The sequence below is a fragment of the Prenolepis imparis genome, unplaced genomic scaffold (genome assembly GCF_030444845.1).
Source record: "Prenolepis imparis isolate NDT839.2.m4 unplaced genomic scaffold, iyPreImpa1.0 SCAF_17, whole genome shotgun sequence".
In the NCBI taxonomy this organism is placed as follows: Eukaryota; Metazoa; Arthropoda; class Insecta; order Hymenoptera; family Formicidae; genus Prenolepis; species Prenolepis imparis.
The window spans coordinates 1,862,912-1,883,342 of record NW_028141175.1 but is presented as its reverse complement, the minus strand read 5'-3'; the positions used below and the strand labels follow the sequence as shown (position 1 = coordinate 1,883,342).

Here is a 20,431-nt window from a genome sequence, read left to right as displayed (position 1 = left end):
TATATATATTATATACATATATATATTCTGTACAAAAATGATACATTTTTAGTATCTTTCATACAAATTTATTTTAATAGAGTCGTTTATGTAGTCTTCTCAGCTCTACATATATATATTTTAGAATGTACAAAATATATTAAACGTATTATAAATTGATATTCTTTTTCTATTTTATACATTTGGAGATTGCTAGAAACTTTTTTAGGTGAACTAATAAAAGTCTGCTTATGAGCTGCGTTTTATTACGTACGAACTGTACTGCGGATAAATTGTGTCATATCGGTGCGTAGATCAACACGCAAATTGTGTTTCATATATACATATATATATATATATATATATATATATATATTTTACCATACCGAGCATTTGCTAACAGGGTTCATTGGAGAACCAAGAGGACAGTTAAACACTTGAGCAAAGTCCTTGGAATTGCATAGCGTGCCGATCACTCGAAATTTACCAGGTGAATGTACAGCTGTTTTCAGCTTATTTCTAGTTGCCTCGGGACGCATCGAACCGCACCAAACTTGAGCAAAATTTAAAAAGAATAATTGTTTGCCTGTCGCACTCATTCCGGGTAATGTCTCGTCCTCATCCTCTTTATTCAAACGTAACCATCTCTCGTATGCCTGCGGAGATATAAACTTTTTAGTTTGAAAAATTTGAATCTCGATTGTTAAAGATTTTTAAAAGCGAAAACTTGTAAAATTACTCTAAACGCTTGCTTAATACCGCCATTATCGGCAATATTTTCCCCTTGCGTATTAACGCCGTCTATTTGCATTTCAACTTCCGTCACGGTATAACGTGCATATTGATCTGCGAGAAAGAAAATCGATCGAAATAAAATCAAACAAAATCAAAAACATTATCATCATCTTATATCCGCATGTTAATTATTATATTTATATATAGTCCAAGAAAATTTTGTTTTATTTACCGATGAGACACTGCGCTCTTCGATGAAAACCATCGATCGCTTCATCTTTCCACCACCTATGAAGATTCCCATCCTTATCGAACAATCTGCCTTTATCGTCAAATCCATGAGTAATCTCATGTCCAATCACGACGCCAATTCCACCATAATTTAAACTTCGCGGAAAAAATCTATGATAAAAAGGAGGCTGCAGAATGCCCGCTGGAAACACTGATTGTGAGATAAAAAAAAAGCATAGAGAATACAAGTTTAAATAATTTAAAAAGATTAATTTTTCTTTTTTAATACATGTAAACTTATGCGAGAAGAACATGCTTTTTTTCTCAACTGACTTATCTGATTCTTGTTGCGACTGTAATAAGCGTTCACGATCGCTGGAGCGGTATTCCACAAAGTTTTATTGACAGTGTTGCCAAGGCGATCTTGTTCGACTCGAGTCAGGTGTTGCAAGATATTTAGAGTGTTTTCAAAATATTTATCTGGTTGTATTACAACCTGCGTCAAATATTAATAATATATTACTTTTATTTTTTTCATAAAATTATATGCTCTGAGAGAGAGAAAGAGCAGGGAACATATAAAGCACATAGTATTTATAAAAAGTATATATTACATCCTTGTAACGCTCATTCAATAGATGTGGTTGTAGGATAAAATCTGGATAACCGATTTTTAATGACATAGCGTTTACTTTTTCAGTCGCCAAACGCTTCGTATCATCATCGATCCAATTGGTCTTATTAAGTAGTTCTCTAAATGATCGCTGTATCTCTCGAGTCATCGACAATGTCTATATATTATTGATATGAAAACATGTTCTCAATTCATATTTAATAGTAATGATATACGATATATATTTTTTTATTTCTTTAATTTTATGGATATTCTCTCAGGATGAGATACTCACATCGTTTTTACTGTTTTCATCAAAATATTTTTTTACGAACATTGAACCAACCGCCATACCCATATTGGAATTAACTTGAGTTACGCAGTTTTTCCATCTTAATGGTGCTTGCTCTCTACCGAACAGAATGTAGTAAAATTTTTGTTTAACCTCCTGAAAACGATCGTCCAGATTATTCACTCTGTGCCGTACAAACCTCCATAAAAGATAATTCGCCACTGTTCTGTATAAAAATAATAAATTGTTTGTAACATTTTATACATGTTGAAAATATATTGTAAAATATTACAAAATGTATATAAAGAAAAATACTCAAGTTATAAAGCATAATATATTACCTAGGTTGTGTTTTTGAAAGTAAGACAACTAAATTTTGAATGTATTGCAATGCAAAGACGACAACTGGCTCGGAAAAATTTACTGGTCGAGTCAAGACAATCGATAAATAACGACGCCAATCAATTTGCGGCACGAGTGTCCTTAATTCACCTATACTCATTCGTTGATAGAGTTCCGAAAAATTTCGTCTTTCGTCAGGTGACGATGTAATCTACAAAATCCAAAATCAACAATTATAGCATCAAAAATTTAAGTAAAACTATCGCTAACTATAACATATATCGCGCAAAATACAATATGCGCATATATATATATATATGTGTGTGTGTGTGTGTGTGTGTGTGTGCGTGTGCGTGTGCGTGTGTGCGTGTGTGCGTGTGTGCGTGTGCGTGTGAGTGTGCGTGTGTGCGTGTGAGTGTGCGTGCGTGCGTGCGTGTGTGTGTGTGTGTGTGTGTGTGTGTGTGTGTGTGTGTGTGTGTGTGTGTGCAAATACATATAATGGAAACGAATGATATATATATGTACTGTTGCGAGCTGCGTTTCAAATTCAATTAATTCTTCAGCATGTATAGTCGCATTATCTAAAGAAGCACCGAGTAAAGTTGCAATCTTTATTAAATAATCTGTGTAAGCCTCTAAGTAAACCGCATTGGATGGTTGAAGAAAATAGTCCCTCGTAGGAAGACCGAGTGACGTTTGATCAAACTGTAAGAGAAATTTTTTAATATTTTGTGGCAAGACACGACAAGATAAGTTGCCGGTTACCTGTATCACGTATTTATCGCTGTTTTTAAAATCTGGACCGACCCATTCTGAAATTAATACGTCATTATTGTACAATCGAAGTTGTGCAGTCAAGAGAAGCCAGTCAAATTTATTCGAGTCCCAGTCTGGTCTTAGAATCGGCCAACCGCCGAGTTCGTCCAGAAATTGGATAAGTGGTCTTTCCATACGTTGCTCCAAAATCTCTAGCCACATTCTTGTCGTATTAAAAGTGATTCGCGCAAATTCGGCGCAATATTTTTTGTGCTTATATATATAATACCTACCGTATAGTTCATGCAGCTTTGAAACAAATATTTCGCCTTTACCGTAGCATCATCATCGACATCTAATTCATCAACATTATGCGATATCGGATCCTCTAGCAATTCTTTGAGTACAAAATCTAGTGATTCTCTCAACATCTCGAAGGTATCGTAACCAGCTTTGTCTTTCGGGATAGGATTGCGTTTCGCCCAATTACCACAAGCGTATTGATAGAAATCCTCACATGGATCTACACTCTTATCCATATATTTCAGCATTGTTTGTGCTACATTTAATAAATTCTTTGTAGTTCCGAGACAAATAATGTATGTATATATATGTATTATAAATAGTGCGGAATTATAAAAGAAATACTTTCGATATATACCTCGAGCTTCTCTAATACTTTTAGCAGTTTCTTCGCCTTTCCAGAATGTATGACAATCAAACATTTTGTCATCCTCGATAGCATCAGTCAACGATAACCATGTACTTTCGGTGTCATTGGTGAAAATTGAGAATCCATCTTCCTTTCTCAAAACCGACTCCTCTTTCAATTTTTCTTCAATATTATCATATTTATTATAATATGGCATCGCCTCTTCGTTCCTTCTGGAATATTAAAAAATTCATCACGATTAAAAAATTAATTAGAATTTAAAAGAAAAAGACAAAGTCAGAATAACGAATCAGAGTATTGATTATTAAAGTATTACATTGATTCGGAATACTGATGGTGATTTGTTCCACTACTTTCATATGTATCATCAATTTCTACTTGTGGATAATAATCGCTTAAGAAATTATCTAGCTCTCCATCAACATTCTGCACGTTACTCGTTCCGATTGTGTCGTCGTTCCTTCTCACCACCTATATATGTATATCATTGATAACCATAGAATTTTTTCAATCAAACTAATATCATCGCAAACAAATTTTGTTTCTTCACATACAAAATGCATAATAGAAAGAAAAAGAATGGTTGCAAATTAAAAATATGGCCGACTATATCTTTGATGGATTTTTTAAATATAATAAAAAAAAGTATTAAAAATATATAGCTATAAAAGAAATACATTAAAGATATTTTTAAATTTTAAGCAAATATGCTTCTGGTAATTATACATGTAAGAATTACTAATAATCGTGCGAGAATATTATTAAATTTTCTAAGCGCAAGAATCGCATATATTCATGTACCTTATTTATTCCTTCGATATAATTTATATTATGTGAAAGAGATCGTTCCGCCGTATCATTTTTCCTATCTAATTTTTCCCTCAAAGAGGAATCTGTCAATTTGCCGTTAAATAAATGTGCACGTAATGAAGACATCACTCGAACGTCCGGCGATTCGATGCCATCTCTCGTATGATTCTCCTGAAAAGGATCGTCTTCGGGATACTTTCTTGCTCGTGCCGTGTATATGGATAAATGCAGACTCAAGGATATGGAAACAGAACCAGGAAGAAGAAAAAGAACAAATGTGATGAACAGACGCGGTATAAGAGGAAAGAAAATAAAGGATAAAAGAAGGTTTAAAATTTTTTAATTAAAAACCCAAATTTGGGTTTGGGATTGCTTTAAATTTGCTTGGAAGTAAAGTACCCCATCGATGTCTCTCTTGCGTCGCTGGGATGATTGAAGTGGAGGATGCATATCTATAGGCACGTAACTCGTTTTCATATCGGGAAGTAGAACCCGATCCTCGTCTTCGGTTTCTTCAATCCCGTGCTCTATGTCATTGCGACTAGTAGCTGATAACGTAAAATTAATCATTCACAGATGTTCTTCGCAAGAACATGTTTAAGATCTTTTATCCCTATAATGCATTATGGAATGATTCAATATGGAGACTAAACGCTCTCTCCTTTTAATGCAATTTTTTATACAATTTGATATAATATTGAGTTATATTTTTTATATATGCTTTAATATATTTTATATATGTCTTTTATTTATAATTATAGCAAACAGGGGGCTAATTAACTTTTTAGCTTTGCTTGCGTTATGCTGCGTGCGTGGTACGTGCGTACGTGCATGCGTGCGTGCGTGTGTGTGTGTGTGTGTGTGTGTCCGCTTGTATATGTGTTATATAATATCTCTATTAATATATAAGACAAAATACCATTTAATTATCGGAATGAATTTGATTTTATCATAATAGTAATTGTTTTAAAAAAATCGCAAATTTTTGCATGTATATATGTTTATCGATAATAATGGAACTTCTCTTAATTTTGTTTCGGTGTTCATACAACTATTTATTATATATATATACTCGCAACTATAAAACTTACACCAAGAAATGTCATCTTCAATTTTTTGTTTGTCTTGTTCCTGCATTCCATAGATGGGAAATGTTTGCGGTTCGGAGACTTTAGCTGTAGCTTGGAAACGCGACAGAGCGATACACACTATAGTAATCGGCAACAATAAAGCGGGTATCAGGAGCATTAATTTAACACGAAAACGCCATGTTTCACTTCCGCCGGTACACCATCTGCATATTTTACAAAAAATTCACACACATTGATAAAAATACAGGAAGTTTAAATTTGAAATTTGTAAGAAACAATGCAGAACTTATTGGTACACACTTGAGTCTCCCAGTTTCCTTGTTGATAGCCAATCTGCATGATGGGCATGGTCCATCGCTAAAAGAATTATCGTCGTTGAACTGATTCAAACTAGTACCATTTCGCATTTTTTCTGAAAATAATCATATACATGTCATGTTCGTAAATAAAAATTAATATATAATAATTTGTATATACATGTATAGTGTGATCTGATGGAGAGCTTATGCTGACCGAGAATCGCTGAGCGAGATGGATATAAAGAGCGAGCAAAATGAGCTATATATCATTCAAGTATTGCGGTTGATCGAATGAACATAAACGTATATATCTCGAGATTCGCTCGTTCGTTCGAGAAAAATTCCGAGTTTTTCCCCGACCATTTTTGATTTGCTTCATTTTTTTTTATGTTTTTGTATTGAAAGTATTGAAAGTATTCGGTTAAAATTGATTAAAACACTATTAAATTTTTTTAAAAATGTTTTCAATATTTTTTTTCGAAAAATACATTCAAAGACAAAAAAAATGACCATCTTATCAATGACAATATTTTTATTTTTCTTCAAGTTATAAATATTTAAAATTTTCGAAAATTGTTAAAATCAATTTTTTTTTAATGTGTAACTCGGAAACGATAAAGATAAAAATCTAAAAAAATTCATGGAAGCTACTTTCAATGGATACAAAAATATAAAAAAAAAATGAAGCAAATCAAAAATGGTCGGAGAAAAAAGTCGTTGATTTGGCGTGGAATGCCCCATATATACAGGGTGTTTGTTTATAAGTGTCCGAGCAAATATCTCGCAACTGATCAAAGTTACAAGAAAGTTTAATAAGAGAAATTTGCACGGCTTTGAGTCAGCTATAAAGTGCATGTAAAAAATTTTTTTTTACTCGTGACCTTTTCGAGTTATAAAGGTCAACATAGTTTTTTTAAATGAATACCTATAATTTTTTTGCATATTTACATAGTAGAGATTATTTGCAATCAAAATCATATCTAGTAAAAAATTGCTACTATGCATCGTTTACGAGATAATCGACATCTTTATTAGTATGTAAATAGTAAACTGGATTCTAAGGATTTTTGAATTTAGATTGATATTCGAAGAGGTGGAAAGATTGAAACAACTTTTTTATGAAACATTTATTAACTCATAAATTGCTCGAAATTTTGCCCATCATGTTCGATACAGCATTCGACGCGATTTTATTCTTTGGGGTTATATTAAGGACATTGTCTATGCAACTGTTCCTGAAAATGAAGAAGATTTACGACATAAAATCACTAGAGCTGTTGAAGGCATTACAGCAGAAATGCTGCAGTCAACAATGAGAAATGTTATAAAACGCGTCGAATGCTGTATCGAACATGATGGGCAAAATTTCGAGCAATTTATGGGTTAATAAATGTTTCATAAAAAAGTTGTTTCAGTCTTTCCACCTCTTCGAATATCAATCTAAATTCAAAAATCCTTAGAATCCAGTTTACTATTTACATACTAAAGATGTCGATTATCTCGTAAACGATGCATATAGTAGCAATTTTTTACTAGATATGATTTTGATTGCAAATAACCTCTACTATGTAAATATGCAAAAAAATTATAGGTATCCATTTAAAAAAACTATGTTGACCTTTATAACTCGAAAAGGTTACGAGTAAAAAAAATTTTTTTACGTGCACTTTGTAGCTGACTTAAAGCCGTGCAAATTTCTCTTATTAAACTTTCTTGTAACTTTGATCAGTTGCGAGATATTTGCTCGGACACTTATAAACAAACACCCTGTATATGTATATGTATATATTCTTTAATATAATAAGTATCTTTAAAATTAATTATTATATAAATTTTATTTACTCTTTTATAATTATATCTTCTACAATTTTATTCAATGTAATAGTTATATACCGGGTGTCCCATTTTAAAGGACCCACTCAAATATCTCAGAAACACTGCGTTAAATCAAAAAATGTTTCCTACAAAAGTTGTAGGGTTTCGAGGGGGACATAACATAGTAATATTCATATGACCTTGGGCGGCGTCTCCAAGGTTAAGTGAAGGTGAGAATACATTTTTAAAATGGAAACCCATATTTTTTATTATAACATCTTTTTCTACTAATTAATTTTAACAACTTTTATCTGAAGCATTTTTTTATTTTCTTCAAAATTCACCTTCTCACCTTCACTTGACCTTGGAGATGCCGCCCAAGGTCAAATGAATATTACTATGTTATGTCCCCCTCGAAACCCTACAACTTTTGTAGGAAACATTTTTCGATTTAACGCAGTGTTTCTGACAATGAGATATTTGAGTGGGTCCTTTAAAATGGGACACCTGGTATATGTAGCAAAATACAGTAAATTTTTTTCTTATAAGAGAGAATAAAGATACTATAAAAAATTTTTTAAATATTACATTGTTTCGTGAATTCAAAAATTAAGGAAATCAATAAAATGATAAAATAGCTTATTATATATACTCAATTGCCTTATAATTATTATTTCTTATATAAACTTACAGTATGCAGCATTGCTTATTAACTGTCATACATATAAATGCACAATAAGTAATTAATGATTGCGATTAAAAAAATTTAATTAAAAGTAATAAAAAATCCCGATGGAAGTATAATGTATATATATGAATATGTAAGAAAATTCGAAAAATATATATGTATATCCCAAAGCAAATCTCAAATTTGAAAAAGAAAAACATTTACTTTATACGCATAAATTTTCATGTTGAATTTTCTTTAATTTTTCTTAATAAATTAAATTTTGACTACGCAAAAAATAACTGTGATCTATCGAAGAAAAAGCAAAACTTACCAAATCTTTATTTATAGTCCAATTATTCAATTTACTGTCGCGCGAACGCAGTATGTACAATTGTTTATTCACACTTCAAATTAATGAATCTCGGTGTGTGCACTGTACTTTTGAAAATGTCACACGAAATCTGATATTTCGGAAACGAACGAAAGATATAAATATGCGCCAAAGTCGAAAAGACTACTGGACAGATTATTACGCGCACTCGATCAAAGCATGAGTATTAATGGAACGTCGAGTATATACGATATGAGTGCTCGTATGAGAATGAATCTGTCAAGCGGACATTTGTAGAGAGTAATTTACATACATAAGGTCGTCCGTGCGACACCAATAGCGAGAGTACAACAATTAAGCCGGAGACACTTCTTTATATACATATATATAGATACGCATGCACGCATACACGGCGAAAAACGTTTTACGCGCTCCTTAGAACGAGTTAACTCGTCAATCGACCCTAATAACTAGCGGTTATCGTTCAATAACACCCGCCGTATTTCACATTCTATGCGCGACCTCATCATCGTTATATTGATGAGTCTTTATCCCGTCGTAGTGCATCCGCACGATTATTCCCTGTTTCAACTTCTATACATTTTCATCGCGTAACATTTTTACAAACATGATATATATAAAAATTGTATATATATTAATAAACATATATATAACATGTAATGCTAATAATATATTAATATATGTAGAATATTTCTTTTTTTTTTTATTAAAAATTTTATTAAAAATTGTTTTTCTTGGAATTTAAATATTTTATAGACATACGTATTAATATTTATATTTTACTATATTATCTTTCACTCACTTTCAATATTATCATTCTCTTCGATGAGATAATCGTCTCATAGTTGGATAAAATATTCCAACGAAATCTATTGCAATTATTTGTGCTAAACTTTCGTGGGATGACCTTCATATTTTATTTATATTAAAATTCATCTGTGACAGAACTATGAATAATATGTATGTATGTACATACGTATGTACAGTCGTGGCAGAGATTGCGACACTTTTTTTAAAAATTTATAAATATGCAGTAAAATTCAGGATGTGTGTGTGTGTGTGTGTGTGTGTGTGTGTGTGTGTGTGTGTGTGTGTGTGTGTGCGTGTGCGTGCGAATCATTGTCATGTGCTTATATGCGCGATAAATGATCATGATGTTGTCAAATTTGCGTATATAGTGTGTAAATTTATAATAAATTAACATTAAATTCAATAAATATAAAGTGTCGCAACCTCTGTGTCCACGACTGTACATACAAACTACACAAATGTCTAATTTTTCGCACATGCGTATAGAGAAAAACATAAGGACTAAAGGCTGGATTATAGAGGCCGTAAACTTTTTCCGTAACCGTAAATTTAAGGATTCAACCAATCGCGTTGCTTGATTCGGCAACGTGATTCGTTAAATCCTTAAATTTACGGTTACGGAACAAATTTACGGCCTCTATAATCCAGCCTTAAAGCCCCTTGCACAATGCCAGGCAACAGGCAATAGGAACAGGAAATAGAAAATATCCACCAATAAAAGCAGGGAATAATATCTATTCTCTGCTCTTATTGGTGGATATTTTTTATTTCCTGTTCCTATTGCCTGTTGCCTGGCATTGTGCAAGGGGCTTAAGGACCGAAGCCCGAAACACAGGCTTTTGCCTGTGACTTACGCTGGGTCCACAATAGGTGATTTAAGCCCTAAGCCTAAAGCCTAGTCTACAATGGCAGTAAGCAGTATAGAGTAAGCAGTAAGCAGTATGAAATGGGAATTGCCCATTTCGTTACTCCCGGTCTTTACATCCACTAAAAACAGTATACTCTCTATTCCTACAGCCTTGTTATTGCCATTGTATACTGTTTTTAGTGGATGTAAAGACCGGGAGTAATGAAATGGGCAATTCCCATTTCATACTGCTTACTGCTTACTGCTTACTCTATACTGCTTACTGCCATTGTAGACTAGGCTTAAGAAATTGACTAATCACAGTCAAGTATTCTTCTCATACTTGATTGTGATTGGTCAATTTCTTAAGGCTTAATTATCTATCGTTGACCCGGTTCAAGACATGAAATTTTAAGTAAAGTTGTGCATAGCTCCGATTATCTCCTTTCTCCGCAAATATAACTTATATATAAGAAGAACAAATGGATCACTTCAAGACTCTGGGTGCTTTCCAGCAACGACACAGTGCGACACAGAGTATCATTCAATCTTCTTTCAATACGAGTGAACAACAAAGATAGAATGATACTCTGTGTCGCACTGTGTCGTTGCTGGAAAGCACCCTCTATACCATCATCTCCATCATAATTAGTGATATAGAAGAAGTTACTAAACCTCGGCGTTTTCCGTAGTGAAAACCCGACTCCTCAAGATAGTAAAACGAAAACAACTGAAGATAATCTGGCAGCATGAGCAGAACCAAATAAGCAGTCTGCCCTTTGCTAATAAAAGAAGAACTGAACTGAACTTTAAAGTTGTGCAGCCTGCGCAAAAGTAAGCGCGCAGTTTCTATACAGTTTTTTAGGTTACGGTTTGCTGTTTTGTTTGATCCATTTGTGTTGGACATGTATCGTATCGCGTTCTTATTGTAGTGTAGATCTGTAGATTATATCACGCACAGTTCGGATAGAAAATCTTTATAATTGTATTCATTAGTAAAATTATTATATTTTCGTCATAGTTGCATCAGCGGACGGAAATCCATAAAAGAAGAAAAGAAGATTATTATATTATCAAATTACAGAGACTTTTTTGTAATATTTTGATAAAAGAATCTCGCAAAAGACATGGATTCAAACGGCTGTTCGTTAACGTGCACCGTCACGATGGAATGGTTAAATTCTCAGGGATCTATTCTAAGGAAGGTAACTCACAGAACGGCATTACTACGCCTGATTCGTAACAATCAGCGCGAGATGCTCGTCGAAATACAGGCAGAAAAAGCGAATACCTCCTCCACGAAATTACTTCTGAAAAGTATATCTGTTTTTAATAAATTTATGACCGAGGGAAAAGCATCCATAAAATTCAAGGAACAAAATTGCACGTTGTTCTTGTCGAATGCACCTTCCTCTCGATTGATAAGTTTTTTGAAAACTATGTTTATCAAGATGACGGATCGAGAAGGAAAGACGAATCCTATGAAGGAGAAGCTCTTGGCAAATGTACAACTCGGTGTTAAAGATATTAGTCCAGCTACTAGCGCAGAAATCAACAGAGCAAAGGAGCAAGCTATGGCTATATCGCGTACAACAGTCACTACTCCTTCACCGAGTGTTGTCAGGAAACGGAAATATTTTAGCGATGACGCTTCTTCTAAAGTGCCAGCAGCGAAAAAGTTATATTACAATCCTACCGCTGGAGAATTGACCGAGGAACAAATTAGAATTTTAAATGCAGTACTTGGTGGAAAGAATGTGTTTTTCACTGGAAGCGCGGGCACTGGTAAGTCATTTCTTTTGAAGAAGATAATTTCGGCTCTTCCTCCGGATGTAACAATGGCTACAGCAAGTACTGGAGTAGCAGCCTGTCATATAGGTGGAATCACGTTACATCAATTTGCTGGTATCGGTTTGGGTACCGGTACCGAGGAGAGATGTTTTCAGTTAGCTTCTCGCCCGTCCGTAACTTCAATGTGGAGAAAGACCAAACATTTAGTTATAGATGAAATTTCTATGGTAGATGCAGAGTTTTTTGATAAGATCGAGGCAGTGGCGAGACATGTACGCAGAACGGAAAGACCTTTCGGAGGAATACAGTTAATTTTGTGCGGTGACTTTTTTCAATTACCTCCCGTATCTAAAATCAATGACAAAGCAAAATTCTGTTTTCAAAGTGAAGCTTGGCCACAATGTATTCACTTTAACTTTGAATTACGAACAGTCCATAGACAAAAAGATGAGGCATTTGTAAAAGTATTAAATAATATTAGGATAGGTAGAGTTACGGATGATATTGTAAACACTTTGAGAGAAACGGCGAAACAACATATTGAAAGTAATGGGGTATTAGCGACTAGATTGTGTACGCATGTCAAGGAAGCTGATGAAATTAATGAATTCCAATTGAAAGAACTCAAGGGTGAAACTAAAATATATACAGCGTTAGATTCTGATAGTTCTATGACACTCATGTTGGATCAACAGTTGCCTATACCTGGCAAATTGGTTCTGAAAATTGGCGCTCAAGTTATGCTGCTGAAAAATATAAATATTAATAGCGGATTGGTAAATGGAGCTCGAGGTGTTGTCATCGATTTTAAAAATGATATACCAATAATTCAATTGCGTTCTGGAGCTCGTTATGAGGCAATGATGGAAAAATGGACTATTAAAAGCAGTTCTGGTGTTCTTATACACAGAAAACAAATCCCGTTAAAATTAGCATGGGCCTTTTCGATTCACAAAAGTCAAGGTTTAACTTTAGACTGTGTTGAAATGTGCCTGTCGAGAGTATTTGATGCGGGCCAATCTTACGTAGCGTTATCAAGAGCTCAGAGTTTACAGAGTTTACGCGTTTTAGATTTTAATAGCCAACAGGTGTGGGCTAATACAAGTGTACTTGAATTTTATAAAAAATTCAGGAGAAATTTGCAAGAAATAGAGATAATTCCTTTAGGCAAAAAAAAAAATAAAATAAAATTAGAGACGAGTAAAAGATAAATATATACTCTCTTTTACTATCTACATGTACAATTCGTGTGTGTGTGGAAGTAACTTTCGACATACATACGCGCGAGTAAAGAATTATATGACATAATTTCATTAGAGAAAGTAAAATTTTATTTTTATACATATGATTTATACGGCGTATCGTCTCGAGTTTTTCTTTTCTTTTTACAAATATATTAGTATATGATATTGATATTTAAATGGACAGCGATGTTTTAATAGTCATCGACGGTTATTTCGATAGATGGTATATACCGCCATGTATGTCCGGCATTTGCAAGCTCTGAATAAAGTATCGGAGAGGTTGGAGCAGATTCTTTACTAGTGCATTGTATATCTATTTTATATTGACCAGCGGTGAAAAATACTACTCGACATTCGTGGTAGGCTCTGCCACATTCCTGTAACTATTACTTGATTATAATAATATAGGGAACAAGTACAGCGTGAAGCTGCATTATAAAAAGTTATAACTTACAGTAGGTAACATGACCTTATTTGTCCCAGCTATGGATAATCTCGTTTCTAATTGATAATTATTAACTCCATTATGATGATCTTGATAAAAATTAATAGACAATGTAAGATCGTTCAGCGTATGTTCCAAAGCGTTGCACACTCCTACGCCAACGCTGATGCATTCACCTAAAGCGCACGATAACTCATCTTGCGCTTTTACAATAGTATCGTTGATAGTTATTTCTGGAAAAAAAAATAATTTTATTCCATTTATTAATTCTAATTTCATAATCTTAATTTTATATATGGATTGCGTGCGTGCGTGTATGTGTGTGTGTGTCAAGTAATATATACGCACCCCACTGTAAAGGACTCATTCTAACTAGATCTAACATATCTTGAGTTAAAGTAATACCAGATAGGGTTGCTTTTCCCGTTGACTCTGTACCTAGTAATTGCCAACGCAAATCAACTAACGAAGCTATATGTTCGCCGCATATTTTTTGAAGTTCACTGATATCACCAGCACCGTTTAACTAATAAAAAGAAAATGTATAAAAGTAGCAATGTTATATTGCAATGTTCTTTTAAATAAATTCATTAAAATTTATATAATATATATTTAATTACCATAGACAATTTATTGAGTGGACATCGGTCAACTGGAACAGGAATTCTACATGATTCTTTACCTTCCATGGATATACATTTATTTTGTGTATAATGTAATTCCATTTCATGATTTGTCATATTTGTCACATCCAATACGAGATAAAATTGCAATGGTCTATAAATTGTTACAAAGAGATTTTTTCTTATTGATAAAAAACATGATCGTTTGTAAAAAAGAGAGCTACACGAATAAATATTATTTTACAAAAAAATATGCCAGTGTTTCAACTTACGTTTCGGCCGGTAATACATCCCAATTAGTAATTTGTACACTAGCTAGCATCTCAATGGTTACAAAAACGGACGAAGTTCTGCAATAACCAGCTGTTAAGCCTGCACCTCCTGAATATTTTACATTTAATTGACCTTCGATAACATTAGATGTATGTAAAGGTACTGCAAGTTTTGACAAACGTGAGCTCGTTAAGGAAGAATAGCCAGAGTGTGAACTTATTCCTGATCTGAAGGAAGAAGTCAGTTCGGATTGTCTTTTCGTATGATGAGATGGAGAACTTAATCTAGATGGTAGAGAACTGTGGCCCGAATGTGACATTAAGCTGTTTGGTTGACTAAGACATGTACTAGTACTAGGATCTGAAAAAGAAATTATTATATTAAAACGAAACAAAAAAAAAACCAAGACGATAATATACTCTAAAATCTGAATATTATTGCACATGTTACCATTTCTAATAGAAGATGCTATAAAATCTGTTGCTGCAAAGAGATATAAAGTAAGACTCGCACTGTTGCCAGATTGTAAAGGCAATTGTGTCGTCAGATTCTCTTCGCTCCATTTAAAAATTTTACTTTCAGTTACAGCATCTAAAGTAGATTGTACCGATAGTTCGACCATTTCAATGGGAACTTGTCCAATATTCGTTATCGTTATAGTACACTCGGCGCTGCAAACAAAACCATGTTTACACCAATCTTGCATAAAAATGATAACATTAATAGGAACATTTTTTTATTATAATAAATACGAACCTCTCACCACCATAAAGCGATATACTCGCGCTAGTAACTATATTGTCGCCAGAGCTAAAACTGGCAGTCTGAGGCAAACTAGTTGCGACATTGATTCTTGGTAAGGCCGGAATGACTTGGACCGTATATTGAGGATGTAACATGCCCTCCATATGTCTCAATCTACAGTTAGATTTAACTCCTAACGTGTGTGTACTAAAGCCAAGTATCTCTAAATCACCAATTTCTTTGGGTCTGCCTGCTAATGTTACCGCAATTGGACCAGACTCGGCAGGCAAGTTAATACTTTCCGGTATTGATTCAAATACTACACCATTTGTCAAGAGTCTCATATTAGACACGTGCAATTCAAACGGTAAAGGATTTATAAGCTGCATCGAAACTTCACAAACGTCTCCTTCTACCCATAAATAATCTGTTGTAACAAACAAAAAACTTGACATAGAAAAAGAGAGGGAGAGAGAGTGTGTGATCAAGTATCGTATATCGTAATAAATTATTAAGCTTAACAATCACATCGCACGTACCAACTTTACTTTTACAAGTATTTTTGCGTTCCAACGATCCAAAATTAATTGGCGTAAACAAAAATGGACCATGATCTTCCTTTATTCTTTCTATCTTTTGAGGCTGTAAATGTGGCTGCATGTTTCTCAGAATAAATGATCTTGTCTTTGGTATATTTATCAAGTTAGCCGGTGGTATAACAGTACCAGAATCTAAAACCTGTTATAAATTGTTGTCATTGTTTATTCTGTACGAATAAATTATCGATATCTTGATCTGGTATTATTTGTATCTTCATAACATACAAGAGGGACTGGTGCACCCTCGCACTGTTGCGATACATTTTGAAGTTGTAATGCGATATCTTTCCGTTCGTTAAAAGTTAAATGATTGTACATTGTTTGAAGTAGAAATGTTAGATGCCTTGTAGCAAGTGCTGGATTACCCATTCGATTTGCAGCAGCGACAAGTTCATTTATTATTTGAATCTGTATAGCTGGCCATCCTCTTCCACGTCCATCTGTGTAAGAAGAACATGTTTGAAAAGAGATTGAAAAATGTTATTATAATCCACAAAAATAAATAATATTAAAAATATAATTTTGATGCACACATGTTTTATATGCATACATGTGTGTGGGTGTGTAAAATTTGAAAGAGTATTTTATATTTTATATTTTGGATCATATGTGTTTAAAACAAAAAATATGAGATAAGAGTAGCGTGTAATGAAGAGAATATTTTTAGAATAAAAGTTTTATGAAAAAATAAAATTACTCGACAATCAACACATGCATAGTAATTGTAGCCTATGATAACCTGGTGACATATCAACCGGATCCAAGGATAATTTAAATCCACATGTTGCCTGTAACATGAGGTTGTAACATTGCTGCCAGTCTGGATTAGGATTATTTTGCGATACATGTCGAGTGGCAGCTAATCGTAAACAGAATGAAGCTTTTCTATCAAAACCAAAGCTTGTGTATAGATCGGACAATGTGGTGAATCTATCAATCTGAAATATTTTATACATGTAATAACTTATGTCCTTTATATTTTGCAAGTCTCTGCAAATTGTATAATGTTATCGCTACGTACTTTTTCTTGTTCGCTAAGAGGCAGATTAATCAATACAACATTATTTAGATACGACGCAGCCTGTAAGGTACAGTTCTGCTCTATAGAGATTCTTGTAGCTTTGAAACTAGCTTCAGTTTCAATTATACCTGCGTATTGATATTTACTATAATGTACAATGGCTTCGCGATATTTTTTAGATATTTCCTCCGGTAATAAAATATGTGGCATGTTAGCCTTTACTATTTCTATACTAGGTGGAGATGGCAAAACTGTGGCGACGGCTTGTGATCCTCGTCTAGAAATTATTATTAGATTCATTCGCTCACATTATAAAAATCTCAAGTTTTGCGATAAAAGCAGTATAATATTGATAAAATAAATACTAGTATGCATATTTCAATTTTAACAATAATTGACAAAGAGAAAGATAATTTTATTTCTCAAGAAAATAATGTATCATTGCTCAAAGATTATCTCATACCTCTGCTTACTCGGACTTCCTTCCTGTAGAGAGGAATTTCTTTGCAATGGAAGACTTCGGCACATATTAGGATAAAGAATTAAGACCGAAGCGGCACAAAGACCTTCGTATGCCGCTCCTAGCCACAGCCAATCATTGACCGCTTGCAGAATGTTGGCTGCAGAATTATAATTATTCAATCCATCGGCTGGTAGTCCGGCTTGAAGACACAGATCTCCTAAATGCTTTGTCATACGACCCACGCATCTTTTTTTATTATTTCTAGATTCGAGATCTAATCCTATAAAATCTTTCTTCTCAAATGGAGCCAATAGAAGAGAGACACGATCTATCTTTTCCCTAGAACGCTCCAATCTTTTTGATTCCAAGATCCAAAATAGGAAATTAAGATACTCGGCTATTTGTGTTTCCAGATCAGGACAGGTTTCATCTGCGTAGAATACTGCCCGCGTTTTAAAATTGCTGGGCGTAGTACAGCCTGGTGGTGGCTCGTGACGACTATTCGATTCAAAAGGGCCAAAGAGGATAGCTCGAGAATCGTATAAAGTGTTGCCGTATTTTACCTTCAAGGTCTCGTGCACCCTACACAGCTCGTTCAACTCTGCTTGATTATCGTACTTGCCGAATGTGATCAGACCTAGCAATCTTCTATGAGTCTGAAAATCTCCCCAATCGTTGTTCTCCACAGGATGTTCTCTGACAAATCTGGCTAAAATCTCCCGGGTGCCGCCACTGGAATCAGACACGGAAAATCTGCTGCCAGCTTTAATGATCCTTTCGCATAACCTACTAACTGTCTTTGGCTTGATTTGTGTACCGATGGGTCTCAATAATAATAGCAGAGCAGCATGATCGTGAGCAGTTTGCTCGTAATCGGGATGAGACATTTTGTTGTCGGGCACCGGACTCGACAAGATAACGCTGATGGCCGAGCGCATTTATGCCATTGATTTGTTCGAGGGTACCCCCGATTAGTAGTACCTAGGCGCCTCCTCCAGCTGATTCTGTCTCATTTCTCTCTGTCGTCGTTTGTAGCGAAAAACATGTGCACAATGTTTTGTTCATATACGCATAAAAAATAAAAACTTTTATTTCATAACATTAATAATTATTCTCTCATCAGCGGTGAACTGCGCGCTAAAGGTCGCCTTATAAACTCACAATCGCAAGATGCTGTTCTCAGCTTTTTGTATATATCGTATTTACGACTACGAACCTAGTGACTGACGAGTATAGCATATTTATCAGCTGAATGAGACAGGTTGCGGTCAGGGAGACACTACAAATGTTTCGAAGCGTTCGATTGACCAATCGAAACAAAATGAGAATGATTTCTTTATCCTGATTGGCTGTAGCATCTTCCTAAGCGGCCATAGTTACGTATGTACGTCACACGTCACGTGATATGTCACGTGACCTGCTATAGCGGGCATCAACAGTCACGTGATCGCTGAATCGAATGGATTCGTTCGCGACGCAGCAGTGATTTATAAACACATTTTATTAACATTTTTCGCGTAAAAATAGTATTGTGTGTATTTCTTTTCAGAGACTTTTATGTATATATAATTATGGTAAATATTGACAAAAGGGGACCCAGCCCCAATCACCTTGACCTTGACATATGTTGTCAAGATCATAGGACTGACAAGGAAAGGTACCCAATTGTCACTCACGGATTTTAATGAAACTTTGCACACTTGTAAAACTATGCAAAATAATAGACACGTATTTTTTTTTATGGAGGAGAAGCCATTTTAAGGGCAGACTATACCACAAGTAGGGATAAAACAAAAGAAACAATTAATGAATTAAATTCAATATACTAATTGTTATTGAAGAAACTATTATTGTATGCACTGTTAAATTTAATAAAAATTAATTCCAAATAACTTGTTTAACAAGACACTTCATGTACCTTTAAAAATTGTCGACCAATAATACTACAAATAAGAAAAAATATGATTTTCGCCACAAAGTACTCACAAAGTATGGGCGTTATATTTAATCAGCCATTTTGTATTTTTAAATTATAATGACAGATTCGAATTCTGCGACCCCGCAAACTTCATAATACCTCGGTTTTCAAAAAAATTGTCAAGAATGTATTTATAACGTGAAAACCACCCCATATATACAAGGGGTTGTTTCTGCCCTTAAAATCGCTTCTCCGCACATAAAAAGAAATACGTGTCTATTATTTTGCATAGTTTTACAAGTGTGCAAAGTTTTATTATAATCCGTGAATGATAGTTGGGTACCTTTACTTGTGAGTAACCTCCAACAAATTTTAGCCGTCGCTTGTTGTTTAATAAAAAGTTATTAATAAAAAAAATTGCAAAGGAAATATAAAATATCAGAAACGTATATGCACACACACACACACGGGGGGGGTGCAAGGGGGGCATTTGGCCCCCCCTCCCGCACCCTTCCCGCCAGTAGGGGATGCATTGCGAAGAGTTCAATCACAATGGACACATGCTGTAAGTTGTAAAGCGAGGTCCACCCTGCCTACCGGAGGGGCGGGTGCGGGAGGGGGGCCGAAGGCACCCCTTGCACCCCCCCGTGTGTGTGTGTGTGTGTTTAGTAAACTGCCACATACGTTCGACATACGTTTCTACATACCTTTGTATTTATATTTGACGTTTCTGCAAGTTTTTCACTGTTAGACTACGTACAAATTTTAATTTTTACAAATCTTTTTTTTGTTAATAACTTTCTTCTTAAGAAGGAGCGACGGCTAAAATTTGTTGGAGGTTACTCAGGCCTATGACCTTGACAACATATATCAAGGTCAAGGTGATTGGGGCTGGATCCCCTTTTGTCAATATTTACCATAAGTTTATCTATATTTTTATTTTTAATTTTAGAATACGAATTTATTTTTATTATATTACAATATATACGTCTAAA

General features: G+C 34.3%; 3 protein-coding genes across 3 annotated transcripts; 1 reads left to right on the top strand and 2 right to left on the bottom strand.

Moving 5' to 3' along the window:
- Positions 1 to 57: 57 nt before the first annotated feature.
- Positions 58 to 9,897, bottom strand: LOC145946642 (neprilysin-4-like). Its single transcript, XM_083056398.1, is given in 19 exon segments — positions 58 to 635; positions 719 to 825; positions 947 to 1,156; positions 1,279 to 1,441; positions 1,560 to 1,736; positions 1,854 to 1,968; positions 2,050 to 2,076; positions 2,192 to 2,403; positions 2,718 to 2,897; positions 2,958 to 3,158; positions 3,242 to 3,507; positions 3,610 to 3,833; positions 3,938 to 4,092; positions 4,423 to 4,602; positions 4,831 to 4,979; positions 5,523 to 5,725; positions 5,823 to 5,934; positions 9,461 to 9,497; positions 9,500 to 9,897. Coding segments are annotated over 19 exon segments (3,069 nt in total). The 5' UTR covers positions 9,572 to 9,897; the 3' UTR covers positions 58 to 356.
- A 986-nt stretch (positions 9,898 to 10,883) lies between these two features.
- Positions 10,884 to 13,344, top strand: Pif1 (Pif1 DNA helicase). Its single transcript, XM_083056400.1, has 2 exons — positions 10,884 to 11,149; positions 11,337 to 13,344. Exon 2 carries the CDS (start codon positions 11,443 to 11,445, stop codon positions 13,315 to 13,317), a length of 1,875 nt encoding a protein of 624 aa, XP_082912526.1. The 5' UTR covers positions 10,884 to 11,149; positions 11,337 to 11,442; the 3' UTR covers positions 13,318 to 13,344.
- A 133-nt stretch (positions 13,345 to 13,477) lies between these two features.
- On the bottom strand, positions 13,478 to 19,077 carry Brun (trafficking protein particle complex subunit brun). Its single transcript, XM_083056397.1, has 12 exons — positions 17,519 to 19,077; positions 17,056 to 17,332; positions 16,774 to 16,972; positions 16,260 to 16,474; positions 15,975 to 16,173; positions 15,448 to 15,862; positions 15,142 to 15,362; positions 14,691 to 15,051; positions 14,416 to 14,572; positions 14,144 to 14,321; positions 13,805 to 14,028; positions 13,478 to 13,733 (listed from the first exon to the last, which is right to left on the bottom strand). Exons 1-12 carry the CDS (start codon positions 18,454 to 18,456, stop codon positions 13,542 to 13,544), a joined length of 3,576 nt encoding a protein of 1,191 aa, XP_082912523.1. The 5' UTR covers positions 18,457 to 19,077; the 3' UTR covers positions 13,478 to 13,541.
- Positions 19,078 to 20,431: the final 1,354 nt, after the last annotated feature.